The 24,622-nt window shown below is 43.0% G+C and overlaps 1 protein-coding gene across 1 annotated transcript in view; it reads right to left on the bottom strand.

Moving 5' to 3' along the window:
- The window catches only part of SDHAF3 (succinate dehydrogenase complex assembly factor 3), a 54,710-nt gene extending 54,479 nt beyond the window's left edge, over nt 1-231 (bottom strand). Inside the window, exon 1 of the mRNA XM_008065341.1 lies at nt 34-231. Coding sequence (XP_008063532.1) covers nt 34-207 — 174 coding nt within the window. The 5' untranslated portion in view covers nt 208-231. The remainder of the gene's footprint in view (nt 1-33) is intronic.
- Between the last annotated feature and the right edge of the window lie 24,391 nt (nt 232-24,622).

A 24,622-nucleotide genomic window follows, 5' to 3' on the forward strand; every position in this document is an offset into this window, starting at 1 on the left:
CCCACGGGCCTGGGCGAAGGGGGCGTCACTTGCCTCCCACTCCTGCAAGAAGCGTCGCGCCTCGGCAGGCCCCGCAGCCTTGTGCCTCCGGAACTCGTCTCTCACGTACTGGTCGCCCAGGGCCTTGAGGTCCGGGGGCAGGACCCGGTGCAGCTGCAAGAGGCGCCGGTACAGTGCCCTGACCCGGGAAACATGCCGCCCCAGCATCGCACGCGCACGAACCGCCGCCGGCGCCTGCTCAGAGCGCCTGCGCGGCCCCACCCCCGATACGGCGCGCGTCGGCGAACCGGAAGGCGAGCGGAAAAGGGCGCACGACCTCCATTCGGCTTGGTGTGGGCTCGAATCGGGTCCTTCCGGAAGCCCAATTTCGGCGGCCAAGCGGGAAATTGGTCCGCTGTTCTCCGGGAGGGGCGGGGCCTCCGTGGAGTCGCGCCGGCACCGGAGTAGCTTCTCCTGGACTGAGTCCTGGGGAGGGTTTCCCGGATCGAGGGGTCTGGCAGGGCGCTGGGCTCTGTCTGTCCCACCCACTGTCTTTTCCATTGTGGGCGCCATTGGTCCCTAAAGGTCGCTGAAAATCACTGTCAGGCAGATTGATGCGTAGGAGAGAAGGCATCCACGTGTCTGCACGCATGCGTGTCCATGGGGTTTTCAGAGGGAAACCCACTTCCCAGGGAGGGACGAAAACTCATTCCACCTCCCGGTTCCAGAGAGCCCCGGGGTTTGGGTGCCGGCAGGACGGGCTCTGGGCGAGAAGAGGAGGAACTCTGCAGAGGGGCGCTAGAGCGGTGGGGATGGCTCCTTGGAGCCGCGTGAGCCTGAGACCCGCTCCGTCCCCCTGTGGGATGGCGGGGCCAGGTCTGGTGACATTCCTTTCTCTTTCCTGCAGCAGATACTGAGATAACAGGGCAGGGAAGCGGCTTCTAGTGGGAGGCAGTGGGGGAGATCAGAGAAGTCCGGAGACCTTCCGTTAAGCGCCAAAACGCCTTTTTTGCGGGGGGGAGGGGTCGGCTTCCGAGCCCTGACACTACTCATCTTCTCCCCTGCTCTCCGAAAGGCCTGAGAAAGCCTCCTCCAGGCACCCTGCAGTACTCCTACTCCGTGTGAGGGGTCAGCGTGGGGGCCATCGCACCATCCACCCAGTTCTATACCCCCCCCCTCGTGCACCCTAAGTCTGGATTCTTACACGTGCACTGCGCGAGGGCGCTGGGCGCGACTTCCTAATGGGCCACCATCCTGGAGGCCGATTAAACAGTCGGGGTGAAAGCGAGGGATGAGAGGTTTGTAGAGCTCCACCTTCTGTAAAGGTCCTGCGGGGAGCGGAGCTGGTTTCCAAAACTAGCAGCTGTTTGTCATGGTCATCACTCCCCGTCACACGTTCGTCCTTCAGCAGATCCTGATGCCTCCACCAACAGAATGTGCAGACCACCACCTGGCACCACAGACTCCGCCGCCATCGTGTCTCCACTGGATGCTGCCTCAGCTGCCTTGTCTGTGCTCCTGCTTTTGCCATGACCAGCTCTGGTCATGCTCCAGCTGAGATTAAATTAAGGTACATTTGGCCTAAAGCTGCCTCCACACTTTGAGTTCCTACATGGGGAACTGCAGCCTAACTTGGTAACAAACTGCAACTAGGAGTATGTTCTCAGTCCGTCATGAGAGCTGAGCTTCGCCAATCACAGGCTGCTGTGTGATCATATAAGGGCTTTGTCAATACAAGGAAAAGCCTCAAATCTTGGGACAAGGCAAACCCAACTGCAACCATGCTACCGCTGGAGGGCCCTTCCTTTTTCTGTCTATAAATGCTTCCTGCCTTTGGAAGGCCGAGGTGGGAGGATCACTTGAGCCCAGGAGTTAAAGATCAGCCTGGGCAACATAGCAAGACCTCATCTCAACAAAAAAATCAAAAAATTAATCAGCGTGGTGGTACACACCTGTAGTCCTAGCTTCTTGGGAGACTGAGTTGGAAGGATCACCTGAGCCCAGGAAGTAGAGGCTGCAGTGAGCTGTGATTGTGTCACTGCACTCTTGCCTGGGTGACAGAGACCCCAACACAATAATAAAAACAAAATAATAAAATGAAATAAAATAAAAAGATTTCCCTGCCCACATCGCTGGCTGGAGCTCTCTGAACCTCTCCATTTCCTGGGGGTTGCCTGACGAATGTCTCATGAGTCGTACTTTGCTCAAATGAAAGCTGCCAGATTTTATTTGTCTGAAGTTTTTATTTTTAACAACCTAAGCTGCAAATCAGATCATGTTACTCCCCTGACCAACAGAATTCTCCAGGCCTTTCATCAGGGCAAAACTCTGAATCTCTGATCCTTCAAGCTATACAGTCTCCCACGTGTTCTCTTGCTAGTCGCCCGACTCCAGTCGCACTGGCTTTCTAGTTCTGTTGTTGATGGTAAGTTCTGGTGCTCGCTGCTTGCAGGCTGCAACAAACCAGCACAAGATGGAGTGCAAGGAAGGGGACTTTATTCCAAGAGCTGGTAGATGGGGACATGGCCAAGCTCATGCCTCAAAGAAGTGATTTCAAAACTTTAAGTGAAGATCGGGATTTTAAAGGGAAAGAATGGAACGAGGAGGATCTGGGAGCGGCACAGGGAGCTGGTCTTGCTTCATGGGTCATCTTGAATTGTCCACCAGGAGAGCTGGCCCATGTCGTCCTGACTGTGGCCAGGTTATAGATTAATCATCTTCAAGTGACCTCTAAACAACGGAGAACTCTGCTAGGGGTCTCCATACTCTGTTAGTTCAAGGTCAGCTTCAGGAACAGCCTCTGGAATTTCTCAAGCAAGTTCACAATTAAATCAGGAAGGAAAAAATTTTGTTTTCTTTTCTTTTCTTTCTTGTCCAAGTCTCACTCTATTGCCCAGGCTGGAGGGCAGTGGCACAATCACTGCTCACTGCAGCCTCAACTTTCTGAGCTCAACCTCCCAAGCAGCTGGGAGTGCTCCAAAATGCTCCAAGTAGCCTCCTGTAGAGGCCTACACTATCACTCCTGGCTAATTTTTTTTTAATTTTTAATTTTTTTGTAGAGATATCTTGCTATGTTTCCCAGGCTGGTCTCAAACTCCTGGCCTCAAATGATCCGCCTCAGCTTCCCAAAATGCTGAGATTACAGTGGTGTCTCCTGCCTGACCAAAAGAAAACAAATGTAGGCAAAGAGACAACAAAGATTTAAAACTGGTTCTCGAAAGCTGAAATAGAAATTCTCGGTTATAGTTCCTCTTTGAAAAAGTCAGTCGCACTCCCAACTGCTGTTCCTGGTACTAGAAGTACTCTGGCACATAGACCTTCTTGGCTAACACTTTGATCTCAGGTTACATCAAGTCCCCCTTCTAATGAGATGACCCCCCCCCACCACGACTCTATTTGAAACTCAATGTGAACTCCAACAGCCCAGGCCAAGAACTCTCTATGCTTCTTCTCTGCTTTTCTCTCCCTCTCTGTAGCACTTACGTGGTTTTCTATTTGGTTATTCTGTTTCCCCTCAAATGGAATACAAATTCCATGGGGGCAGGAACTGGGGATTTGCCTACTGATGTGTGAATGACTGAAGGGCCTCATATTCCTGCAGGTGAAGAAGGGGTCAGAGTGTGGGGATTCGTGTGATTCTGTCACAGATCCAGACTTCTGCCTGCACAAAGACATTTGAAATTTTTATATTGTATTATATTATATTATATTATATTAATTTGAGCAAGGTCTCAGTCTGTTGCCCAGGCCAAATCATAGGCCATTAGAATTTACCCATATGTTTGCAGCCAGGATTTTTATAATTTTAGCTCTTATGTTTAGATCTTTGCTCCATTTTGTGCTAATTTTTTTATCTGGTGGCAAGGGGTTCAGCTTCACTCTTTTGCGTGTGGAAATTCCATTCTCCCAGCACCACTTGTTGAAGAGACTATTCATTCTTCCCACTGAATCAACACCCTTGTCAAAAATCAGTTGGCTGTACATATAAGTGATTACTTCTGGGCTCTCCATTTTAATTGGTGTTGTATGGCTAGCTTAATGCCAGTACCACACTGTTTTTGTTTTTGTTGAGTTGGGGGTCTCTCTTCATTGCCCAGGCTAGACTACAGTGGGGCACAATCATGGCTCACCTCAGCCTTGACCTCCTGAGCTAAAGCAATCCTCCAACCTCAGCCTCTCAAGTAACTAGGACTACAGTCACACTTCACCATGCCTAGCTAGTGTGTGTGTGTGTGTGTGTGTGTGTGTGTGTGTGTGTGTGTGTGTGTGTGTGTAGTGTGTGTAGAGACAGTCTGCAATGTTGCCTAGGTTGATCTCAAACTCCTGGCCTCAAGCAATCCTCCTGCCTTGGCCTCCCAAAATGCTGGAATTACAGGTGTGAGCCACCACACCCAGCCAGCAAAGATTTTCTGAAAGACAAAAAAGACACACAGCTAACTACTGAGGGCAGGGACCTACTCATTTTAGTATCTTTCTCCAGGGCCCAACACAGTGCCTTACAAATAGTAAGCACTCCAATATTTATTGTCTTGAATGAAGTTTTTCCTTTTGCTTAAATTTAGGGAAAATATTTGTTAAAAAAAAAACCACAGAACTTGTTTTAATGGATTTAATTTGGTATTATGACAAGCCACATTAATGGCAAGGATGGAATGGCGGTGTGGTTATTTTACTTCAGGAAATTTTCTCTAACCATACTTCATCTGTTAATATCCCTGTAAATTGAAAATTAATTTCTTGTTCCTGGTTACTTTCTTTTCTGGTTTCCGTTGGGGTTAAAGTACATGTATAATAAATACTTCTTTCAGAGTCAAAGCTCTTATAAAAATGTGGGGAAACATTCTGCCAGTGAATTCATAAAAAATAATGATAAAGGAATTAATTGAGCCTAAAGAGAGTAGAAAGGCCTGAAGAGCCCTGGGGACTCCATGCTCAGGAACAGATAAACGGTGAGAGAAGCCAGGACATGGTGGGGCGGCTGGTCAAGTGGAAGGGAACCAGCAAAGCCATGCTGGACAGAAGCTCTGTTTTGAGGACAAAACTTTTTCAGTTTCCCTGATTCCATTTGAGGCTGATCGGTCTCGTCCTTTTGTGGTCAAAACAGCCATGAACTGAAAATAAGATCCAAGTTCTACTCCTGGCCACAAATTCAGATCTGTGCACTTTATGTAGGCCGTTGCTTCATCCTTCCTCCCCGTGTGACTTTTTCCTGTGTGTTTTCCAGCAAGTGACTTAACCACGCTGTGCTCATCTCAAATGAGTACCTGCCCACTTTACTAATCTACAAGCTTGACTTCTTCCAGATTCCCTCCAAATTTTTTTGTGAACTGAAAGAGAACATGTATCCACTCTGAAATAATTGCTTTGACATGATTTTTGTTAAAAAAAAAAAAAAAAGGAGGGGGGAGGGGAATACCTCAAAACTCTATGTGGAACATATTACCCAAGCCCTTCAGGGGCACACAGAGTATAGTAACCACATATACCTACAGGGATAATCAGCACCGCAATTGCACCTCTCAGGGTGGGGCTTATGTGGACCATCCACACAGGTAGAAATGGAAGAGACAGCTAGCCATGGTTTTTGACAGGTAGATAGAGGATTCTAAGGTCAAAAGAGACAGAGAGGAATGGCAAATAAGAAACACTAGACTGAAAGAAGGAGGAGGGAAACACCTGGCAGAGCATAGGAATCGCTATTTTGTATTCTACACATTAACATGTTGAAAATAAGTCTTACTTGCAAATAATACCAAAGCATTTTTCTTTACAACAAAAGTGAGAAAAGATTGAGGAGGAGGAGAGGCTGGTGGTGAGAGATTTGGAAACTGTTTTTTGGCATTAGATAAGAAAACACCACATTTGCAACTTGGGATTCAGCTGCACAAGTGGCTCAGTTTTGAATTTACAGTTACTCAGATTTCAAGTTCTAAGTCATTGAGAACCATAAAAAGTTGGGGATGAGAAACATCTTTGACCCCAACAACCTTCACATGCTTAGAGGCCAAGACAGATGAACAATCCTGACCTCACCGTGGTCCTGACCTATCGTCCCCTAAACAATGCAAGAAATAATCCCTCACTTCTCACCTTGCCTTAGAGTCTTAAGGTCAGGTGCATCACCACGTGTCTTACATGTGGGTACATGACAGCAAAATGTTAGAAGGAAGCAATTCTTACATTTTTACTTGGTATCTTAATATGTCCAATGGTAAAAAAGCAGGTAGTCTTGAAAAACTAAAATTTCACGACTAAACATACAGTTCAAGAAATTAGAAAAGCATTTAAGTTCATAGAAAGTCTTTTCTCTGAAAATTGGTTTAGGAAATATAATTGTCTTCTGTATTTTTTTCCTGAATTTCTGAAACACGTTGCATAAAAAAAATAGCAAAGGGAAACTGTGTTTGTCTCCGGAGAGAAAGATCAAACTATAAGGAATGTTTTTAAATGCTTACAATTGCCGGGCTCAGTGACTCAGCCTGTAATCTCGCGCCTTTGGGAAGCTGAGGTGAGTGGATTGCCTGAGCCCGCGGGTTCGAGACCTGCCTGGGCAACTTGGCGAGACCTCATCTCTACAATAAATCAAAAATGAGCCGGGCGTGGTAGCACGCGCCTGTAATTCCGGCTACTCGGAAGGCTGAAGCAGAAGGCTGAGGCGGAAGGATCGCTGGAGCCCAGCAGATGGAGGCTGCGGTGGCCGGGAGCCGCCCCTGCACTCCAGTCTGGGCAACGAAGTGAAACTACAACTCAAAAAATAAATAAATAAATAATAAATAAATAAATACTTACAATCGTTGATTAATGAGAATGGAAAATCAACCAAAGTTCAAATAAAATGTCATGTTTAAAAATTTAAAGTACTAATTATATATTAATAGATCTAAAAAAGGAAAAAAAAAAGACACCATTGCCACAGAAGCTGAAAAACATATGGTAAATTCTACACCCATTTCTGATTTTAAAATAATAATATCAAAAGAGAAATAAATGGATTCTGCAACACAAAAGCCAGCATCTTAGTTGACAGGAAAACATCTGACAAAGTAGACAAAATTTTGTATAAAAAGGGAATGGAAAAAATGCATTTGGAGTTGGCCCTTGAACAATACAGGGGTTAGAGTGCCAACCCCCCATGCGATGACACCCCACACAGTTGAAAATCTGCACATATGACTGGGCTCGGTGACTCAGTCTGTAATCCCAGTGCTTTGGAGGCCGAGGTAAGTGGATAGCCTGAGCCTGCTGGTTCGAGACCTGCCTGGGCAACTTGGTGAGATCTCATGTCTACAATAAATCAAAAATTAGCTGGGCGTGGTAGCGCACGCCTGTAGTACCAACTACTTGGAAGGCTGAGGCAGAAGGATCATCAGAGCCCAGCAGGTCGAGGCTGCAGTGGCCAGGACATAAATATTAATAGCCTACTGTTGACCAGAAGCCTTGCTGATAACATAAAGTCTCTTAACACATATTTCATATGTATCATATGTATTCCATACTGTATTCTTTCAATAAAGTAAGCTAGAGGAAAAGAAATGTTATTAAGAAAATCATAAGGAAAAGAAAATACATTTACAGAACTGTAGGCCATCAACACCGTCAGTTTCTGTTTTGTGTATGCAAGGGGAATGGTCTGTCTGAAACAGCAGGCAGCCAGAGTTGCAGACCTCAATCTGTGGTACCTATCGAGAAAGTCATCCTTTTCTTGTAAGGTCATGACTTTTCTCTGCTTCCTGGGAGCACCTTGTATGGATCTCATGGCATTATTTAAGGCTTATGATATTGCACTAAACTCGATGAAAAGCACACAAGAACTGTGAGATCCCTCTTTGTTATAAAACACGATTTACTGGAGAGAGGAACTGCTCATACAGACACGATTAGGATAGCATGGCGTTTTAAACAGATATTTGCAACACTTGGGACCACCACAATAGCAACAGGATGTAGCTACAAAATTGTAGTGGACTAGTGTGCACTAGGATTAACTGTATGCAGCTATGATTTAATATTGCATCTTTGTTTACAAATTTCTCTCAACTGTGAATGGATCCATATATAGTCTATAAGTGTGCACACGAGTTTTGATAAAGTTTGATAAACTTTTTATGACATATTTGTGTATCATAGTAATGAATGATAAAATGAACGAGCATCCACACATATTTTATGCATTCATGACATACCTATATTTTTCTATATCTTTTGATATTTCTAGGCTACACAGTTCGTCTGTTTTTTCAAATTGTTGCAAATCTTCAAAAAATGTTTCAATATATCTTGAAAGAAATCCACATACAAGTTGACTCATGCAGTTCAACCCCAACTGTATTTCCTCAGTTATACAAAAAGAATAAACCAAAGTCTGAATTATAAATTCCTTGTATCTACTTTTTTTGCCTACTTGATCTTTTGGTTTCTCCATGTGGTTGTGTTTTTGTTTTGTGCGTGTTGAAACCCTGCTGTTAGACACATTATGAGTGTATTCTTTCTTGCGCCTTTCAGCAACATGAACTAGTTGCTTAATTCCTTTCAATATTTCTGTCTCGCATGGTACTTTGTCTTACACTGACATAGTAACGATTGCTCTGATTTTGTTAGCATTTGCTTTAACTACCTTTTTACCTGCAATCATCACATGGCATTCTCTTTTTCTCCCTGTCATTATCTATAACTGTAGATGAGTTTATCCTATTCACATTTATTGTGTTTAATGGTCTTCTTGGACTAATCCGTGCTGTCATATTTGCTTTTTTCCACTCACCAGTGGAAAATAGATTCTTTTGTATTATATTGCCTTTAAAATTTTGTCTGTTGCTCTTCTAGTTATCATCCTTGCTATTTAAACATGTATCCATAATTTTATATTGTTCTAATAATATCTAAAAGTCACCAGGTCCTATATTCTCCTCCCAATAAGGTAAGAACAGTAGCAGGATTCCATTTCCCTCCCTGCCTGCCCTCAACATTCCACATCGATGTTAGTTCCAACTGTAGGTCCAGATTATTGCATTAAATATCCATTTATTTTATTGCATTAAATATCCATTTATTTGTTATTTCAGTACGCTTTCTTCACAACCAACACATACTTATATTTAACATTAATTTCTACCGATTTCTTGCCTCACTGCTGTTTTTGTAGCCCATTTATTTCTCCGAAGTTCATTTTAGGATCTAGGGATAGGGTTTTGGTGGTTTGGGTTTTCTTGTTGTTTTGGTTTGATTTGGTTATTATGTATTTCAACTTGAGGGCAAATGGCTTTCTTCGGGCACTTTTTTTTTTCTATATAAGTTCTTCTGAAATTTATGTTGAATGGATACTGGAACTTTAGGTCAGTCGTTAACATCTCAACCTGAGGGAAGATGACTTTCTTCAGGCACTTTTCTTTTTTTCTTTTTTCCTCCTTCTTTTTTTAATCTCCATGGTTGTCTTCTGGAACTTATATTGAATGAATACTGGAAATTTAGGTCAGTCAATAATGTCTGCTTTCCATACTTGTCTTTTTTATATTTTGGGACTTTGTTCCAGAAAAATCCCTTGGCTTTAAGGTGTGTTCATTGTACTATTCAGCTCCTCCATTAAACTTCTTATCTTTTCAGATTAAGTTTTTCTGTTCTTAGTTAGTATGCCCTGTGCCCTCGTCTCTTTGTGGATATTCATAAGCATACCCTAAAGTCCTGTTCTGCTTGCTCTGTTTGCGGTTTCCTGAAGTGTAAGCACTGCTATTAGTTGAGTTCCTTATCTTTCCTGGTATTGGCTTTCTCCGATGTGGATAATTCTGATAGAGTACTTAGTTTTGTATTTCAGATGTACAATTAGTATTCTGTCTATTCTCTCCGCCTCCCCCACTCCCAAGGGAAAGGCAAGACAGTCTGCTAAGGATTACATGCCCCTCTACTTTCAGTAAAAGAACAAAAAGGATGTGCCCCTGGGATCCCGTGTCAGTCTGGGTATCTTAGCGGGTATCTCAGTCTTACCTGTGTGAAGGAAGTTCCCATCCTCCTGTGCCCCTGTCAGCCACTTGAGGGCACTTGCCTCCCACACCCCCTGCCTCCAGTCAGCCCCACCCCAGGTATTCCTGCTGGGGCACCCTAACCAAGCCTCACCAGCCGCCAGGACTCTCCCTGCCCACCATGCTTATTTCTCCACGTGTGACACACGACAGGCTCACTCTCACCTGTTGCTAGCTCACCTAGCAGGTGCTCTTCTGCTCACCTTTGGGCCAAAATTTCTTTTTCAAGGAGAGCTCACCTACTCTTCGTTTCCAGGGATTCATCACAGTTTCTGAGTTGTCACAAATTCCCCTTATTTTCTACTTTAGTGACAACTTTTCAAAATTTATCTTTATCTCATTTCTAAGGATCAGCAGGAATGGGAAACTGTGGTGGGTTTTCGTTCCATTATCTTAACATTGGAAGTATGATGTATTATTTATAATTATAAAAACAGGACACTAGGGAGTTAAGTATGATTAAGTAAATTATGATATATCCACACAAAAGAATTTTAAATGCCTTTTAAAAAGGTGTGAATTATAATATTTTAGTGGCAGAAAGTGCATCTAATTACTTTAATCACCAGAAGTAGGATACAAATACATATATACATATAATAAATAGATATGTATGGATTTTATTTATTTATTTACTTATTTATTTTGAGTTAGGGTCTCACTCTGTCATTCATGCTGGAGTACACTGGCACAATCATGACTTGTGGCAGCCTCCACTTCCTGGGCTCAGATAATCCTTCTGCCTCAGCTTCCCCAGTAGCTGGGACTACGGGCATGTGCCATTACACCTGGCTAATTTTTTTATTTTTTTGTAAAGACAAGTTCCAGGCTGGTCTTGAACCCCTGGCTCAAGTGATTCTCTTACCTCAGCCTCCCAAAGTGCTGGGATTACAGGCGTGAGCCACCACGCCTGCCCATTTCTTTTTAAAGTGGAAGAAAACCTAGAAGCAAATATACTAAAATATTTACAGTATTGTTGTTTCTGGTAGGATTATAAATGCACTTTCCAAATTTGAACAATAAGTTACATCCTTTTATATATAAAAAGATATTTTAAGGTATTTTATGTTACTGATTTAAAAGCTGTTGAAAACAGAGAATTCAGGTTATTTACAAATTTCCGTAAAGATCTTTACAAAAACCAGATAATATCATAAAGAAAAGCCTAAATGAATGTTTGAAAAAGCAATAATTTTATAGTCTTATACTTTGACTTATACATATACAAAATTAGAAAATTATAATAAAGGCTGGGCTCAGTGGCTTAGTCTGTAATCCCAGCACTTTGGGAGACCAAGGTGAGTGGATTGCCTGAGCCCACTTTAGTTCTGTTTCGGTTTTTTGTTGTTGGTTTTTTGTTTGTTTTGTTTTTGTTCAAGACCAGCCTGAGCAACTTGGTGAGACCTCGTCTCTACAATAAATCAAAAAAAGAAAAAAAAATAGCTGGGCGTGGTAGCACACACCTGTAGTTCCGGCTACTTAGAAGGCTGAGGTGGAAGGATAACTGGAGCCCACCAGGTCAACACTGGGGTGGCAATGAGTGTGCCACTGCATGTTAGCCTGGGCGACAGAGTGAGACTCCAACTCAAAAAAAAAAAAAAAAAAAAAATTATAATAAAAGTAGACATTAGAAAAATGACTGACAGTAGTGGGAAATTATGGGGGGGCAGGGAGATGGGATTAACGGTAGTAAATATCTGTCTGGGGACGGGGAAACACCTCTTATCAACAAGGGTGCCTGAATGAAACGTATTTGTATACCTAACCCTTAACTGTACCCCACAATATCATAATAAAAAATATTGATTATTAAAAAAAAGAAAAAGTACAGCCATTCAGAAGTTTTAAAGCATTCTTTGACCTGAATGCTAGAACAAAGAAAAGAAACATAAGGATAGAGTATTTAAAAAAATGTTAAAAGGAGACTAAAGGACTGACAGCAACATAAAACAATGCGGGTTTTATTTTAAATTGTGGGGTACATATGCTCAAGCACTCACCTGAGATGCTGTTACAGAGGAATGGAATTTAAGCTGGGCCTTGAATGTTGGCTACAATATGGACAGGTAAAAGAAACACCTGAGGGCTTTTTAAAAGAGAAAAACAATAGGAAATGTAACTTTGAACTCATGACATTAAAATAGTGAAAAAACCAAGTTGATTAGAATAGTGAATACACAAGGCAGAGTAAAAAACAGTCCTTAAAAAAATAGAAATGTCTCCTTGAATCATATATATATATGTTATCTATGTATTACTTTTCCAAGTTGAATTGAATTAGGGTGGCCATGTGTAGTATAACATTTACTCAGTTGTGCTTCCACCATTTTCTTTGACTGTCCTGCCTGTCACATGGTGACGCTAGCATCCATTTGATTAACGCCATCTTCTAAGCAAATGTCATAAATAAAATGTGCATATTTTTTGGCACTGTACACACACACACACACACACACACACACACACACACGCACACACATAATATAAATAGCAGGTATGATGGCTCAACCCCATAATCCCAGCACTTTAGGAGGCCAAGGCAGGAGGATCATTTGAGGTCAGGAGCTCAAAACCAGCCTGGGCAACATAACAAGACTGTCTCTATAAAAAATTTGAAAATATTAGCCAGATGTGGTGGCATGCACCTGCAGTCCTAGCTACTTGGGAGGCTGAGGCAGAAGGATCACTTGAGCCCGGGAGTTCAAGGTTGCAGTTAACTGTGATCATGCCACTGCACTGTAGCCTGGGTGACAGAGTAAGACCCCGTCTCTTAAAAAAAGGATTGGAGATTATATATATACAATAATTTTATATTATTATATATTATATATAAATATAATAATGTTCATCATGAATGTATTAATGGATGATTTTACATTAATGGATGCATGGGTCAGAGAAGTTGACCTTCTAACTTGAATGGGTGTAGATTTATGAAGCCCTAAAAAGGCAAACGGAGCAGTTGACCATTTATCGGGTAGGAAATGAGGAGTTCCTGGAAGTTGTGAGCCAGGAGAACATGGTAAAAGCAGTCTTTTAAAAAATATCATAAGGCCAGGCTCGGTGGCGCAGCCTGTAATTCCAGCACTTTGGGAGGCCAAGGCAAGTGGATTGCCTGACCCCGCGGGTTCAAGACCCACCTGGGCAACTTGGGGAGACCTGGTCTCTACAATAAAATCAAAATTAGCCAGGCGTGGTAGCACATGCCTGTAGATCTGGTTACTTGGAAGGCTGGGGCAGAAGGATCGCTGGAGCCCAGCAGGTCAAGGCTGCGGTGACCGGAAGCATGCCACTACACTCCAGTCTGGATGACAGAGTGAGACTCCAACTCAAAAATAAATAAATAAACAAATAAATAAATAAATAACCTGGCAGTCACAAGTGAAACTGACTACTGGAAGAATAAATGAATGCATATCTTCCTTTAAACCAAAGGAGAACCTTGCAGGAACCCATGAAGACAATGTGCTGTGCGCTGAATACTATCAAGTCAGTCATCTACATTTGAGTCAAAAAAGGGAGTGAGAGATTGCCAGGAGGTCGTGACCTGGAGGTAGGCATAGACTTGAGACTATGGTGGACACTGAGTTGAAGAATTAGCCAGATCTCAGGAAATGGAAATGCAAGTAGAACCCAAGAGGTCTTCGTGGTTTTTTTTGTTTGTTTTTTGTTTTTTTTTAATGGAAGTGCAATTGACTGAAAAGTCAGGGGAAACTGCCCATGGAAATGCACTTTGGTTTAGTCACATCTGAGTCTGAAGGGCAGCCTTCCCCAAAGGAGGTGTTGGAAAGGTTGCCTCACTGACCTGGGGCAGTTCCTTAATGGCCCAAATTGATGGCATGCAACTTCTGCTATACATTAAAATCACCTGGGAGACTGGTTAAAAAGAAAAAAGTTAGACAGCCTGTGGACCAAAGCCAGTCTGTGGCCTATTTTTGCATGGTTCATGAGTTAAAAATGGCCTTCACATTTTTAAATGGTTGAAAATAGTCAAAAGAAGAATAATATTTTGTAATATGTGAAAATTATATGAAATTCAAATTCCAGTGTTCATAAATCAAGTTTTATTGGAACAAAAAAAATGCTGATTTTTAGGCCTCACTCCAAGCCATTTGAATTAGGCCTCAACTCAGACCTCAGGGAAGGGGCAGAGGCACTGGTGTTGCTTAGAAGCTCCCCCAAGTTGGCTCCCATGTGCAGCCAGCATCCAGAACCAATGGTCTTATTTCCCATTCTGGAGACACGTGGGTTCTTAAAAAAACACATGCAATATTAAGACCCTATGTTAGCACTCATTTCTAAAGGTTCAGGCTTTTCAACACTAATCCATGCTAGCAACAATAGGGGAAGAGATGATTTCTTTCTTTTTTCTTTTTCTTTTTCTTTTTCTTTTGAGTCAGGTCTCACTCTGTCACCCAGGATAGAGCACAGTGGCATGATCACAGCTCACCAAAGCCTCACCCTCCTGGGCTCAAGAGATCCTACACCTCAGCCTCCCGAGTAGCTGGGACTACAGGTGTGCACCAACACACCCAGCTAATTTGTTGTAAAGACAAGGGCTCAGTATGTTTCCCAGGTTGGTCCTGAACTTCTGGGCTCAAGCAATCCTCCTACCTCAGCTTCCCAAAGTGCTGGGATTATAGGCATGAGCCACTGCACTGGGCCAGAGAAGATTTTTTATAGAGTTAACAATATTTAAAACCAAACAAGAAAAACTTGTCTCTAAGGAAGAGAATGCAAAGTGAAACCAACCAGAAAATAACTCTGAGCTGCATCCCCATTCATAAAGCCAGGGATGATTCTAACTTCAGGGTCTTAGCACTCAATCCAGAATCTTACCACAGGCCATGTCCAAAACACCACACAGGTGTCTCTGGGAAAATGATATAAACTTTCCAAGTAGCTAATGAACGTTTGGAACATAGCTTATGTATACAGTCAGCCCCGGGTACTCATGGGGGACTGGGTGTAGGACCCCCCCACAGATATCCAAATCTGCAGAAGCTCGAGTGCCTGATAGAAAATGGTGTGGCATTTGCAAATAACCTTCAGAATCCTCCCATAGACTTTAGATCATCTCTAGATTGCATATAATATCTACTACAAAGGAAGTGCTATGTAAATAGTTGTTATACTATATTGTTTAAGAAATAATGGCCCAGAGCAGTATCTCACACCTGTAATCTCAGTTCTTTGGGTGGCCAAGACAAGAAGATCGCTTGAGTCCAGGAATTCGAGATCAGCCTGGATAACATAGCGAGACCTTGTCTCTACAAAAAAATTTAAAAAATTAACTGAGAGTGGTGGTGCATGACTGTAGTTCCAGCAGTTCCAGCTACTTGGGAGGCTAAGGCGGAAAGATTGCCCAAGTCCAGGAGGTCAAGATTGCAGTGACAGAATGAGACCCTGACTAAAAAAAAAAAAAAAAGGATGATGACAAGTAAAAAAGTCTGTACAGGTTCAGCACAGACCTGATTCCTTTGTTCTGATTATTTTCAATCCTTAGTTGGTTATATTCATGATATGGAACTCAGGGATATGCAGGACCACCTAAGCAATATTGTCACTTAGTCGAGACCCATAGAATTCTCTCATATGAACCTTCCTGCTCCTGGCTGTATCCCAACTCTTCTGAGAAGTGTTGTAACGTGGTAGCCCCAAATCTGAGAGGGGTTGCTTGTAATGTTTACCTATTCCAAAGAAGTAACCCAGAGGAAAGCCATTGGTTTATTAAAACTTACGGGAGACACTGAAGAATCTGAACCTTGGGAGACTACAGCAAGCGGTTTTATAATCAAGCAGGTTAATTATTAAAATAACTACACGGTATGTACAATTACATTGGTTGGGTGATGCCTACATTGCTTTCAGCATTCTTCAATCACCTGCACCCTGAGACTCATTACTGGGAATACGCATATCCTTTAGCTTGGTCACCTGCACCCTGGGACTCATTACTCTAGGAATATACACACCCTTCAGAGATCAACCTTGGCCAGAGGCCACTCCCTGGAGAAAGAGGCCAGGTATAGGGGAAAATAGTCTGGACAAGACCTCACCATGTCTTCATAATTATCCTGTTCTGTCTCTCTCCGATCTGTCCCTCTCTGGCATCTTCACTTTTCTCTATGACATTATTCCATGGAGCTCATAAGCACTCACAAGAACATCCTGGGTTTTTTGTTTGTTTGTTTTTGTTTTTTGAGCCAGAGCTTCACTCTCTCACCCAGGCTGGAGTGCAATGGCACCTGCTCATGGCCACTGCAGCCTCAACCTGCTGGGCTCAGGTGATCCTTCCTCCTCAGTTTTCCAAGTAGCTGGAACCACAAGTATGCACCACCACACCCGACTAATTTTTTGATTCATTGAGGAGAAGAGGTCTCGCCATGTTCCCCAGGCTGGTCTTGAACCCATGGGCTCAGGCAATCTTCTCGCCTCCATGTCCCAAAGTGCTAGGATTACAGGCATGAGCCACTGTGCCCGGCTGACACTTCAGGTTTAATAAAAGGTCTCTCCATCTATTCTGCCTCCCTGACCTATCTCTTATCACTCTGTTTTTCTCACTGGCAGACTTGATCATATGTGTTCCCACCTTCTCCCTCTCCACACCTGTTCCCCACTTAATTCTTTTTAACCCACTGCTGGCCTTACCGCTCCTCTAAAATCACTTTTTTCAGTCCCAGGTCACTTGCTGTCTCCGCAGTCACCCCCTCCTGACTTTCTAGAAGCCTTTGTATCTTGGACTTTCATACACTCGTGCTGTCCAAGTGAAACCACCTCCAGGGCCCACTGCCTCTGTTCCCTAACTGGCCGAAGTTCTTCCCCAAATGTGAATACATCCCAAAGTTGCATCCAGCATCAGCTCCCCAGCAGTGCTCTGGTCCAGGCCAGCTGTCCCCAGCAGTTGCCTAGGCTCTGCTGCCCCCACCTGGCCAGGCCCACTCACCACGTCAGAGGCCTCAATGGACCGGAATCAGAAAAACAGCTAGGAAAGCCTTTCCAAACCTCACATACGCCTCTGGTCTCTACGGTTTCAGTCTTCCTCCCTATATAACCACTGGACTACTCCAGATTGGATGTACTGTCATCCTCTCAGAGTCCCCATCCCCACCAAAACCCATCCATTTTCTCCAAAGACCTGTCTCTCTCCACCACCTCTCGGCTTACCTAGACTCAAAACCTGGGTGGCATGGCTGACGCCCTCCCTTCTCTTCATATGTCTCACTATTGAGGAATCCTTTGGGGGCCTTCTTTTGTAAATCAGCCCCCATGTTTCCTGGTCATTGTCCCACCTGCCTAGACTCAGTATCCCTCTTAAAGGATCGCAACAGCCTTCTAACTGGATTTCCTTCCTTGAGTTTTTTTCCTACCTCCAGTTAATAGGACACAATATATTCAAGTTGATCTTTTTTCAAACATGCCCTGGCTTAGGTGCCCCCCATGGCTCAGTCTTCCAAAGCTTTCCCACTGTCCTCAGGGTAAAATCTGTGCCCGCCCCCCCCGAACATAAAACTGGATATAAGGTCACATTACATTCAAAAGCAAGACTTGCAGCTGAACTATTCCCCCGCTTTTATTACATTGTATTAACCCGCTTTTCCATAACATTGTATGTGGCACTCTTATAGTTGAAAGGAAAATTTCTAAATAATAATTCAGATGAAGATTTCAACTTTATAACGCCGTTGTCAGTTAACCTACAAAAAGCAAAAGTCAGTAAATATAATATATAAGCCAATGCAAAAAAAAGTCATCTGGAAAAGGAAGTTATTTCTCTTTTCTCTCCAAATTAGAATAAATTCAGTCTGGGTGCTACGTTCTCACAAATGTAAGGTGACTAAATCATACTCAGCTAGATTCCAGCTCTGCCATTTTTAAACTCTGTGTCCTGGTGCTAGTTGCTGAACCAATCTGGGCCTCAGTTTTTTCTTCTTAAATTAAGAACAATCTTATGTACTTCTAAAGCTTCTGTGCAATGCCATGATTCAATATGTAAAAACGTATTTAGACAAGTTAGTGTCTGGCACATAGAAAGTGATGATTGAGGTTAACCACAATGATGAGGATGATAGTAATGACGTACATTGATAGTCAGCAAAACAACACGATTTTAAGAAATGAGTTTTTTTTACTTAATTCTCACTTTAGAACATAACGTTACTGTTAGATATAAGAAGCTTAACTGAAATAATGATACAATATAGCCACACTACCTAAATTATTTTTCTTTTATTTGTTAAGATTATTAGCTCTCATGAGGTATTTTATTGACAAATCAAAATTATATGGACATATATTGAAAGTGTACAATGTGATGTCTTGATAGATATGTAGATGATGAAATGACCACCACCATCAAGCCATATCCCTCGTCCCACAGATATCGTGGGTTCTTCCTGATCATGGCCATAAAGCAAACATCACAGTAAAGTGGGTTACTACTTTGATTTCCCCATGAGAGAAATGCTGGGCCAACGTGGTCTTCTTTAGCGTCGAGCTGTGCCCCCCTGGGAGAGGGATGGTGTGGGTAAGTGGAATCGGTTGTTTTACCCACTTCTTTGTGTCTAGTCTCAAATGTTTTGCTCCAGTGGTGTGCTAGAACATCTCGACTGGACCAGACTCCCACTGAACTGCTCTCACTGCTGAGTAGTTGTCATGGTCTATGCTTCTGCAGGAGAGATCGGTCGCAAGTTCCTATTCTGCTGTCTTGCTGATGTCCTTCAACTATCTAAATTCTTAAGCCAGAGTTCCTTCCTGAAGCCTCTACTGCAAATAGTTGTGATAGCTTTCCTATGAGTAAGAAGAAGAGTTGTTCTTGAAACCAGCCTTTGTAGCTCTGGGCTGAGCTTACTGATTTCAAGATAAATTCCAAAGTACTTGATAGGCTCTTGGCATCAATGATGGGAACATGACTTCTTGGTCTTGAACTTGTTTTGTGAAGTTATTTAAATTTCAGTTACTCATGACGCCTGAAAATGAGCATGAGTATGAAATTGAGTGAAATTAGTGTTTAATCTCTGTACCATCCTGAAGACAATATGCTAGCGAAAGAGAATGATTTATTTGTGGAATAAAGAGTGGGGCCCAGATAGTCCTGGAAACCACGCTATTCTGAAACAGTAACTTCTTAAAGTCTTCAAGGATGTACTAAGAGTGCTGAAACAAATAAGCATTTGTTCCTCCTTCACAAAATAAGAGTTTGGCAATGAGGGGCTGCAGTATTTCTTTTCAGACATATTAGCAAATGTCACAGTGACCTTAGAATTAGACTTGGTATTTTAGAACAAATCACAAAATTATTTTACTCATTTTAATTATCCTATTTAATTAGCAACAGTGCTGTTAATCAGATGAGATTATTTAAAAGTGTAAGAATGTCATGGCCAGGCTCAGTGGCTCAACCTGTAATTCCAGCATTTTAGGAGACCGAGACGAGTGGATTGCCTGAGACTGCAGGTTCGAAACCAGCCCGGGCAACTTGGTGAGACCTCGTCTCTACAATAAAATAAAAAATAGCCGAGCATGGTAGCATGTGTCTGTAGTTTTGACTACCTGGAAGGCTGAGGTGGAAGTTGCCAGATCCCAGCAGGTCGATGCTAGCATGGCCATGAGCATGCCACTGCACTCCAGCCTGGGCAAAGGAGTGAGACTCCAACTCAAAAAAAAAAAAAGAATGTCAGAACATATGCAGTCAGTAATGAAATATACATTTCAGAATTAAGTCAAATAGAATCTATATTAACAAAAAGAAAAAAAATAGGTATAGTCTTCCTTTAGGGATATGTGATGGAATTATACCCTTGTCAAGAAGTCCAGCAGAATAAACATTCTACAGAGAATTTATTTTGCCATATATATAACTATATAATATCAAAGATTTTTTTTTGACCAGGGGTGTCTGTCACCCAGGTTGGAGCAGTGGCATGATCACAACGATCACAGATCATAACAGCTTTGACCTCCTGGACTCAGGTGATTCTTCTACTTCATCTTCCCAAGTAGCTGGGACTATGAGCATGTACCACCACACCCAGCAAATTTTTTGTTTGTTTGTAGATACAAGATTTTACTATGTTGTCCAGGCTGGTCTCGATCACCTGGGCTCAAGAAATCCACCGCCTCGGCCTCACAAAGTGCTGGGATTACAGGTATGAGTCACTGCGCCTGGCCCAAAGAAATTTTTTGTTCACAAGAAACAAACTGATATACATTTCAGTCAACAATGGACCACATACACCACGTAAGATTATAATGAAGCTGAAAATTTTCTTTAACCTGGTTACTGGGTAGCTGTTGTAACATTATAGAACAATGTTTTACTCGTGTGTTTGTGTGTATGTGTGTATGTGTGTGTGTGTTGATGCTGATATAAACACACCTAATCTACTGCACTGCCAACCCTCTAAAAATATAGTACATACAATTATGTATGGTATATGATACTTGATAATGGAGATAAATAACCAGGTTATTGGTTTATGTGTTTAATATACTTCACAATAGCTTTTATTGTTATTTTAGAGTATACTGCTTCTACTTGTTTTTTTTTAAAGTTCACTGTGAAACCTCTCAGGCAGGTCCTTCTGGAGTGTTCCAGAAGAAGGCATTGTTATCACAGAAGGTGACAGTTTCATTCTTGTTTTTGTCTCCTAAGACCTCCCTCCTAGCTGGATAAGATATGGAGGTAGTAGACAGGGCTATTAACAATTCTGGCCCTGTGCAGGTCTAGGCTGGTGCATGTGTTTGTGTCTTTGGTTTTTTTTTTTTTTTTTTGAGTTGGAGTCTCACTCCGTGGCCTAGACTGGAGTGCAGTGGCACGCTCCCGGCCACCGCAGCCTCGACCTGCTGGGCTCTGGCGATCCTTCCGCCTCTGCCTTCCAAGTAGCCAGAAGTACAGGCGCACGATACCACGCCCGGCTAATTTTTTGGTTTATTGTAGAAATGAGGTCTCTCCAAGTTGCCCAGGCAGGTCTCGAGCCTGCAGGCTCAGGCAATCCACTCACCTCAGCCTCCCAAAGTGCGGGATTACAGGCTGAGCCACTGAGCCCAGCGTCTTTGGGTTTTTTTAAAAAACATTTACAAAAAGAACTTTTTAAAAAGCTTCAATAAAGATATAGAGAAACATTCTTGTATAGCCGTACAAATTTTTTTTTAAAGTTGAAAAGGTTATAAAATTACAATAAGTTAAAGTTAATTTATTGAAGAAAGAAAATGTTCAGATTCATTTAGTGAAGCCTGAGCGTGCAGTGTCTAGGAAGCCTTCGTAGTCCACAGTCTTGTCCTAGGCCTTCCCATTCACATGCCATCACTCACCCGATCAACTTCGGGTCCTCCAAGCTCCATGCCTGGAAAGTGCCCTAGACAGATGGATGGTTTGTTTGTTTGTTTGTTTTTTAGAAAGTAGGATGTATTGAAAGGACAGAAAAGCTCTCACAGTGGGAGGAGACCTGAGGGGGTTGTCCTGGAACATTTTTAAAAAATCTTTCATACCATATTTTTACTGTGCCTTTTTCACATTTAGGTGCGTTTAGATACCCACATACTCACTATTGTGTTACAGTTTCCCACAGTATTCAGGACAGGTGTACAGGTTTACCATATAGCCTTGGTGTGTAGGGGGCTATACTGCCTGGGGCTGTGTAAGAGCACCCCATGCTGTGCACACAGCGATGAAAAGGCCTAGAAAGTGTGTTCTGTCATTAAGTGACTCGTGACTGTGTGTGCATAAATATAAAATTAGCTAATTTTTAAAGATCTTAATATTTCAGAACTATCATGAATTAAAATCAGGCAAAAGTGAAGAGGAGACTTAAACCTTTATGCTGAGAGTCTTCATTAATCCATCAGATCAAAGAGGGCTTCTCGGTCAACAGACACATGAAAGCATGCTCAGCTTCACTAATCATCAGAGAAATGCAAATTAAAATCACACTGAGGTATCACCCAACTCCAGTCAGGATGGTCATCATCATTAACTCAAAAAACAACAGATACTAGAGAGGATGCGGGATAAAGGGAGCTCTCCTACACTGTTGGTGGAAGTGTAAACTAGTATAGTCTCTGCGGAAAACAGTGCGGCGATTCCTAAAAGATCTAAAAATCAACCTTCCATGTGACACCACAATCCCCCTGCTGGGCATATGCCTGGAAGAGCTGAAGTCACTCTATAGAAAAGATACCTGCACACGTATGTTTATCGCAGCATTTTTCACAATACCAAAAACATGGAACCAACTGTGCTGTCCATCAAAAGAGGACTGGATAAAAAAACGTGGCACGTATACATAATGGAATATTACTCAGCCATAAGGAAAGACACAATTATGAACCTCATGGAAACTTGGATGGATTTAGAGTCTATAATACTCAGTGATTTATCACAGAAACAAAGAACTGAATATCACATGTTCTCACTCATAACCGGACCCTGAACAGTTATCATACTATAAGAAAGGGATTGGCCATAGTAGGACACTGCCTGCGGGGCAGGGGGCATACCTCATCAACAAGGGTACCTGCATAATGACGATTTGTATACCTAACCCTGAATTGTACCCCACATTTTTAATATAAAAATTAAAAAAACTTTTTAAAGGGCTGCTCAGAATTCCTAAGAACTCTAACCTGAGCCACCAGAACATTTTCCACAGTGCCTTTTCTGGAGAATGACACACTATCTCAGGAAGATGTGCCTGAGGAAAGAGGGATTTGCCCAAAGGCCTTGACCCTACATGAATGCCTCTCCGGCCTCAGCGTGCTCCTGTCACACAGTCTCTGGTTAAAATGCAAGTGTAGACTCTGTAGGTGCAGGGAGGAGCCTGGGAGCCTGCATTCCTGACAAGCCCCACGTGATGCTGCTGCTGGGACCACTGTCCATACTTGGAGAGGTGCAGCCCAAAAACATGGCCTCTACTGTAAGCTCACAGAGAGAGACGTTCGCTTCCACTGTTAACCTTTATTTTACTCAGATGTGCATGATGTGGATACTTGAGGTGACTTGTAAACTATTGCAATTGAAGTCCAATTTAAGATCATTCAAGAAAGGGGCAAAACGAAGGCTCAAATATATTCTTTGGGTGGGCACAGTGGCTCAGGTCTGAATTCCAGCATTGTGGGAGGCCGAGGTGGGAGGATTGCTCAAGCCTAGGAGTTCAAGACCAACCTACACAACATAGAGACATCTTGTTTCTACAAAAAAAAATTTAAAAATTAGCTGGACATGGTGGTGCACACCTGTAGTTCCAGCTCAGGAGGCTGAGACAGAAGAATCGCCTGAACCCAGGAGGTTTGAGGCCAAGGTGACCTGTGATCATGCCACTGCATTCTAGCCTGAGCAACACAGTAAGAGCACAACTCAAAAAAAAAGAAAGAAAGAAAAGAGAAGAGTACATTTTTGAGTTAAAGGGTTTGCACAGAAGAAAAAAAATACGACAGAGGTGGAGGTCAACCGGTCTAGGCTTGGAAGTCGTCTCCAGGTCTGGGGGCCTGCCCAACTGGGTAGGGGGCTTCTATATGGGGCATGACAGGGCGACTGAACCCTAAGTACCCAAAGCTCAGAGTATTCCCGAAGTCCACAACTGCCTCATCAAGTTGAGCTTACACCTTTGGATCATCATGACACGACACCACAGGGAATGTCAACACAACATAAACATGTGTTTAAATGAACTTGGGAGAAAGCTTTATGTCCCGTCTCCTGTTTTAATTAGGTATGTCTTATATAAGAAACATATAAATACAGACTCTGTGGTTTCCCTGGCGAGGCTGTGGCACTAAGTCAATCCACTATAGTTTTATTTTGTTTGCTTTTTTTCCCTTAATTAAGTTTTTAAGTTTCCTGAGCTCTCTGTGTGGCTGCTTCAGCTCTGGCAGCTGGGTTTGTGGTGAGGGGTACCCACCTCCCCTCATCCGCCCTCAGTGTGCCTCCTGCATGGATCGATAGGGAAGGAAGAAACAGGAGAGGAAACACGCAGGTTGAACAGCAGGCGCCCTGCGTCCAAAGCTCCACGTCCTGCTTAAGAGAAGCCCGTTTTTCAAACTAGCACATGGATGAAGTTGAGGGGCCCCAGAGCTTTAAATTCTTCAAGAATGTGGATGGCCTCCAAGGCGCATGGAAAACAAGGACAGTGTCCAATCATGCAACACCAATGAATTATAATGTGCTGGTGGCCCAAGGGCAATCTGTACCTGGATTTCTCGACTGGAGGCTCCTACAGACCCGGCTTCAGGGGGCTGCAGTGGAGGCTCCAAAATACCCAGCAGGGGTGATATGGTGGCTTCTGGCTTCCTCCCTCCTCATCCAGAGAAACCCAGGGTTGTCAAAGGCCCACGCCATTGGACGGTGTTTAACTCAGGAGGCCGGACGGTTTCAGAATGGTGTAAGTTTCTTGTCGGCCTTTTTGGATTTTGTTTTGTTTTAATTTCACAATAATTAGACCACAATTGGACTCTCCTGAAATTGGGAGCTAAAGAGGCACATACGTGATCTGAAGGGTGTGTTGACCCAGCTGATTCCAAACATGCATGACTCTACTCATGGTGACTCATGGAATCATATAAGACATCAGGATAAACTTGCTTATCTCTTCTAGAAGTGCTAAGACTATGGTGGGCAGGGAAACTCAGTACCT

This window comes from Carlito syrichta, unplaced genomic scaffold, assembly GCF_000164805.1.
Source record: "Carlito syrichta isolate Samal-C Ts95f unplaced genomic scaffold, Tarsius_syrichta-2.0.1 Scaffold308240, whole genome shotgun sequence".
NCBI classification, from domain to species: Eukaryota; Metazoa; Chordata; class Mammalia; order Primates; family Tarsiidae; genus Carlito; species Carlito syrichta.